The sequence below is a fragment of the Sparus aurata genome, chromosome 10 (assembly GCF_900880675.1).
Source record: "Sparus aurata chromosome 10, fSpaAur1.1, whole genome shotgun sequence".
Taxonomy (NCBI): Eukaryota; Metazoa; Chordata; class Actinopteri; order Spariformes; family Sparidae; genus Sparus; species Sparus aurata.
In genome coordinates this window covers 5,150,581-5,157,523 of record NC_044196.1, presented here as the reverse complement: position 1 = coordinate 5,157,523, position 6,943 = coordinate 5,150,581, and the positions used below count along the sequence as shown (strand labels likewise).

At 43.6% G+C, this 6,943-nt stretch overlaps 1 protein-coding gene across 1 annotated transcript; it reads left to right on the top strand.

The window, feature by feature from the left end:
• Positions 1-779: 779 nt before the first annotated feature.
• Positions 780-3,275, top strand: LOC115589219 (protein FAM111A-like). The gene has a single exon (XM_030430002.1). It carries the CDS (start codon positions 875-877, stop codon positions 2,549-2,551), a length of 1,677 nt encoding a protein of 558 aa, XP_030285862.1. The 5' UTR covers positions 780-874; the 3' UTR covers positions 2,552-3,275.
• Positions 3,276-6,943: the final 3,668 nt, after the last annotated feature.

Below are 6,943 nucleotides of genomic sequence, written 5' to 3'. Positions count from 1 at the left end.
AATGTATTTTTATAATCCAGCTCTGAAGTTAGCATGGCTCAGGTTCACACTGTGGGATATTTGATATGGATTTTAGAATCGATCCGCTGTGAGGATGTTTCATGACCTTGACAACCTCTGTAGTCTCATTTAGACACTTGTTAGCAACTAGTAACTGTTTTTAACATGTGGAAGAGCTTTTTCAATGAAACTGTTGAATATTAAATGATGTTGGAGAACAAAATGTTTAAATATGTTCAGCCTGTGGTAACCACACACTTAATTTTACACATTTAACTGAACATACAGTCAAAAACCTGGATGAATTTGAGATGAGGGAACCGGATGTGCTAAACTGCTAACTAATTTCTGGTTTTAGGACTTCAAACTGCAGCATTCTGTAGTTTGTAGTTTAGATGACCCTTGTGTTTTCAAAAAAGTCAATCATTCATCATTTTACAGCTGTCAGATTTATTATTTAACTGTAACTTACCTATATATACTTTGGAAAGTTTGCAAATGCAAAGGATCAAAACCAAATTTGGACCCATTCTTAAAAACATTACATCACAAATTTGTCAGGGATTTCTTGAATGAGGCTTGATGTTTTTACTTTTCTCATTTTGCAGACATACAGCCATGGAAGAGTGAAGGAGGAGAACTACGGTGAAGCCACGGTTAGTGGACTGTGATACACTGCATGTATAAAAATGGTTTTTGTTACATTGAAGGACGTGTAACTGTATTTATTCTTCACTCTGATTTTCCACAGGACAGGCTTAGGCATCATTTCAAAGTGAAATTCAGTGGCAAAGACGTTAAAGCATTCACTGTTGATGGTGATCCACCTTGCACAGTGCTGGAGGGAATACAAAAAAAAGAGAAATACACTGAGATGAATTGTCCAGATAACAACCTCGTCATTAAGCTGGGCAGAAAAGATTATTCTATTGTTGCAACTCATTTCCCTTCTTCTTGTGTCAAACGTGGTGAGGTTCTGACCATATCATGTGAATCTGAAACGGTCGAAGACGCCAAAATCCAACCTGCCACAGCAATACATTCAAGAGACAGATATTCTGTTTTCTACATTCATACAGTCGGAGGAACAAACGCAAAAACAAAGAAGCTTTTTAAACACGATGCTGTCAAAAAGTTCACGTATGTGTGTGTTTATGGGGAGAAGGGGACGACGGTGGAAGATGCTCTGCAAAGAGACGGTCGCTTCAGTGATGATCTCTGCAACTTCACTTTGATTGACAATGTAGATGACAACTGCATCGTTGAACCTGTAGACAATGTTGACAGCTTAAATGGAAAGAAATTCAAAATAGGTCTTCCATGCTGGAATAAAAAACAGCAGGCAAATACAGGTGCATCAAATTATCCACAGAAGAGGCACCTTACAAGATCAGCATGGGTTCTAAAGGTAGTCCATCAGAGAGGAAGAAGTGTCAGGGCAGCAGTGGAAGAGAGAAGCAACAGTGATGACACTGGTGAGATTTATGCATTACTTTGTGACCAGTTTCCAGCTCTGAAAGAACTGATGCAGAGCAGATTCCCTGGTGATTCTTACCAGAAAGCAGTAGAGCTGAGGAAGGAAAACTTTGGAAAGATCCAACAGTCATTCAGTGAAGTGCACAGAGTCAGGAGGCTGCTAAAACTGGGTAGGTCAGTCTGTAAAGTGATTGTTAAGGATGTATGTGAGGGCTCAGGCTTTGTGTTGTTTGACAACTTCATCTTGACTAACGCACATCTATTTGAAGGTTATGTTGAAGCAGAAACACTGAAGAAGGGTGTGGAGGTGTGTGTTCTCTTTAACTATGATGTTCCTGAGCCATACACAAACTATTGCTACTTTGAGGTAGTTAACTCTTACATGTACCTCAAAGAGGATGGACTTGACTATGCTGTACTTGAGCTCAACACTGAGGGCCAGAGGGTATCCAGGCCAAAAACCCAAATGCAAAAGAAAATTAAAATACCACCAGGGCTCCTGAAGAACGTTGGTCCAATGCCCCAGTGTGGTGAAGCCTGTCTTATCGGTCACCCAAGAGGAGAAGTGAAAAGAATGGATCCCACATGTATCATTGAGAAAGAGAAGAGGGGGCAGGCTGTTGATGATCATTTACACCAATACAGAGACAGTCCTTTCATTCTCCACTCAATCAGTCGCCTCATCAGAGGACAAGGCATTGAAAACATAATGATTGGTGGAAAATTGGCAGAAAATAGGTCGACCTACCACACCCCCATGTACCATGGCTCCTCTGGCTGCCCAGTGTTTGATTCACAATGCAAAGTCTTTGGTTTGCACACTGGTGGATTCGTCTATCGTCAAAATCCGACAGAAAGTGTGATGGAGTATGCCCAACCACTGTGTGCTATATTGAAACACTTTGTGAAGACAAAGAAAAATGAGGAGTTGTTAAAGATATTTAAGAAGGCAGCAAAGGGAAACTCAGACCTACAAAAAGTCCTTGAGTCTGTATCTGAAGAACAGGAAGTCGAAGCTGAGCCAGCAGACTTTGAAAACTGCTCTGGCTCTTCTGAAGGAATGGACACTGATTAAGTATTCAAAGAGTCCACGGACGAGTGTGGAAACACATCTGGTTGAACAGGTTGTTGTTTCTGGTTCATGAAATGCTTATTTTCCCAGTGACCAAGTAATTGTATTACTGTATGTAAATGTAAATACTTTTAAGTATATTTTAAGGGGCAGTCAGCTGGAGGCCAGCATGCTTGTTGTTTACTGTAATTATAATCATCCGCTGTGGTGGGTGTAGTTTTTTTATTTAGAATAAAAAATATCTCGTACCCCATCACACTGAACAAAAACCCACTAATGCCTGCTAACATCTGACATTCATCTACAATGTGAATGTGTGACGGCATTTTCCAGCTCCAGCTCTGATTGGCTCTGATGGCTCTCCCCTTTTTCAGAAGCAATGAAGTGAAAGATATTTAAGAAAGTAACCATGTTAAAGTCTCGGTGTCAGTTCTGTGCTACTACACGAGCATTGTAGGCTGCCTGACCAGTACTGTGCAAGTGCAACTCTCAACAGAGATGAGATTTTACTGTTAGCGTTTCTTTTGTTTTTTTTCTTTAGACATGCTAATTTCGGTGTGTAAATGTTTTTTGTTGCTTTTATAGCATTGCTTCTGTAGTCTAGCCTTCCTTAAGAAGCTGTCCTACTATTATCACAACTATCTACTGTTAACTTTACATCTGGAGAACATCTGTTTTGTGACATGTTTGACCTTTGTCAAATAAAATGCAGCTTCTGTGATTTGGATGATGTTTTTGATTAATTTTGCAGTTCTTATTAAAACTTGTTTTAAGTCTATTTCCTGTCCTAGTCTTTTCCCACCCATAATGTTACATTGTTGTTCCCAACATTATCTCTTCTCAGTCTAGACCAAGGGTTGCAACACCGTCTTGACCAGTTAAGTTTAATCCATTTCTCTTTGGTACAGTTACAGTAAGATTTATATTTCCCCATTACACTTGAATTCACTATCAAATATCCATAATCTGCCATATAAAATGTAAAAGCTGGAGGCAGACATAAAGAAACAATACTCCAAGGTCTTCACAGGATTGGACTGCTTAAAAGGGGAGTACAGAATTAAGCTGAAGGAGGATGCCAAGGCCTATGCATTGTCACTGCCACGACGTGTACCTCTACCATTAAACGACAGGGTCAAAGAGGAGCCCCAGAGAATGTAGAAAATGGGGGTGATTATACCCATCGAAGAGGCTACAGAGTGGTGTGCCGGTATGGTTGTGGCACCAAAGCCCAATGGAAAGATCAGGATCTGCTCTGATATGACACATCTGAATGAGTATATCTGCTGAGAGAGACATATCTTGCCAGCCATCGATGAATCTCTGGCCAAGCTTGCAGGTGCAACTGTTCTGACAATGCTGGATGCCACGGTCAGATTCTGGCAGATACCCCTACATCCAAAATCAGTCCTGCTGACCACATTTATCACTCCTTTCAGGTGATACTGCTACAAGAGACTGCCATTCGGGATTTGGTCAGCACCCGAACACCTTCAAAAGCAGCAACACAGATGCTGACAGGGCTGGAAGGGACTGTATGTCATGCAGACGATATCCTCGTTTTTGGATCAACGCGAGAACAACATGACCACAATCTGCACAGAGTGTTGGGGCGGCTCCAGGAAGAGGGCCTGATGCTCAACAACGACAAGTGCCAGTTTGTAGTACACAGGGTCATGTTCCTGGGACACATCGTCAGTGCAAGGGGCACTGAGGCGGACCCAGGCAAAATTAAGGCAGTCATGGAGATGCCCACGCCCAAAGATGCTGCTGATGTAAAAAGGTGTGTGGGCATGGTGAATTATGTGGGAAAGTTCTCTCCACGCATAGCAGAGCTCACACAACCGCTACGAGACCTGCTCAAGACTGACACCGACTGGGTGTGGGGAAGTGCTCAACAAAGGGCGTTCGACGAGCTGCGGAAAGCCTGATTAATGCTTCTGCGTCGCGGCAACGGCGTAGCAACGTTGTCGACGCAGATCCCTACGCGGACCCTACGCCGTAGCCTGACGTGTGCCTTGACAAAAAATCCTGACTACGCGTCACGTCGACGTCGCTCAGAACGTCATCTCCGGCAGTTGCTTTTCCGGTCAACAAATGGACCAGGCAGACGAGAGATTATCGAGGAGGTCAGAAAATAAGACCACCTTTACAACTCGTCTTCAAGACATTACAAGGATTGCCAAATGGCAAACAACTCCTGAAGGGAAATTTCGCACAACACGGGGCTGGAGGTTGCCGAATGTATGAAAAAGTGTAAGAACCTCCGTGACAAATATGTTTGGCTCCGGAAAAAAATGGCGAAGAAGCGGCGACCCAGGCGGCCAAAAAGTGCCAGCTTTTTATCATTTTATGGCGTGGCTGGCACCACATGTGAAGCACCGCGAAACGGACTCCAATTACGAGGCAAAGGTATGTGTGTACGTGTGCTTATGTGCAAACAATATGTAATATTGACTGTTGGTTGTAATCAAACACATGGACTAATAAAGCATTCACTCTTGTATTAAAAACAGAAGTCGTCCAGTTCGGCAGAGAGCGACACGGCCTCATCTGTGCCATTTTCTCCCCGGCCCTCCACACCAGAATTCAAATCAAATCAAATCAATTTTATTTATATAGCCCAAAATCACAATCACATTGCCTCAGTGGGCTTTACAATCTGTACAGTGAACAACATCCTCTGTCCTTAGACCCTCGATTCGAGTGAGGAAAAACTTCACATGTTGATGGAAAAAAAAACCTTTTAACAGGGTAAAAAAAACAATGGAAGAAACCTCAGGAAGAGCCACAGAGGAGGGATCCCTCTTCCAGGACGGACAGACATGCAATGTGTACAGAAAAGAGCAACAATTCACAGTTTACAGGTACATCGACAGAAGATCTGATACAAGTTATGCAATGTTAGTGGAACCAGGAGACGACCGAGCAGGACGAGGCATCACCAAGTGGAGCCCGAGCCAGACGACCTCCTGTCCACCATGTTGACCTGGAAGAGGGCAGGCCACACAAGATAATTAGTAATAGACAGAGAGAGGCATCAAGATTTACAGAAATAAAGATATGAGGAGATAGTGAAGCAGAGGAGAGCAATGATCCAGGAGAGCCCGGGGTGTGACGATCCAGATCAATCAGTATTTCAAGGCAGCAGGAGCCCGGAAATGGTGGATGGTCCCAGGGGCCCGTGGTCCAGCAGAAGGGAGCCTGAAAGAAAGAGGGGAGGAGGAGGAAGAGAAGTAGGAGAGAGAAGAGGAGGGGAGGAGAAAGCTATAGAGAGTGACACAGCTTGCAGCTTGTGGGAACAGAAAACAAAAACAAAGGAGAAAGCAAAGAATTGCCGGCTCCTGCATCTCCTGGTCCTTCTCCTCGTGCTCCCCCTGCATCTCCTGCTCCTCGTGCTCCTCCTGCATCTTTTGCCCCAGTTGAGTCCCCTGTGTCTCCGATGACAAGAAAGAGGGACCAGCAGGATGAGTTTGTAAAACAGTTGGCAAACTTGGAGGAACGCAGAATGGAGCTACAACAGAAGATACAGCAGGGGAATGATGAGTGCTCCTGGTTCGGGCAAACAGTGGCTGACCTGCTCCACAGAGTGCCAGAGGACCTGAGACCAGATCTTATGTTTAAAGTCCATGCACTCATCCATGAGAGTAGACAGTAGTCGAACTAAAAAAAAAAATGTAAATAGTTGTAAATTGTTTTGTTTGTTTTTGTGTGGTTTGAGTGCACTTTGATGTGACTTTTTATATTGTAAATAACTTTGCACTTTGCTGTGACTCTTTATATTGTACTTATATATATTCTGTATATATATATATTCTACTATTTATTACTTGATTTACATTACAATGTATATTGAAGAATAAAACAAAAGTTTGTTTTCAAAGAGTTGTTTTGATGTTTATTTTCAACAACATAGACAGTTTACACACCATCATTACATTGTGCACATCACTGATTGAGTCTGCCTCGGCAAACCATCTCATTTTGCCATGGCATGGTTCCTTGAGGTGACTGAACAAAAGCCATCAGGTCATTTCGAACAGCCAAGGCAGCTCTGGTGGAACGGGCCCTGGACATCTGTGTGGGATCCACAGGTTCGACGAGGTTTGAGTCATTGCCCACCACTTTTCTCCACTCACCAGGCTGCACCAATCCAGAACTGTCACTGTCCACAAAATTCGGCGGAATGTATCTGCTGTCTGGGGTGCTTACTTCATCGGTGTATGTGAGGTAGTTGTGTAGGACCACACAGGCTTTGACAACATCCACAGCTTTTTCTGGAAGGAACTCTGTTGGTCCATCCATCCATCCATTATCGTCCGCTTATCCGGGGCCGGGTCGCGGGGGCAGCTGCCTGAGCAGGGACACCCAGACTTCCCTCTCCCCGGACACTGC

What these genes read in the sequence shown, in the direction of transcription:
- LOC115589219 (XM_030430002.1), top strand. Translation starts at nt 875, where the DNA reads ATGAATTGTCCAGATAACAACCTCGTCATTAAGCTGGGCAGAAAAGAT.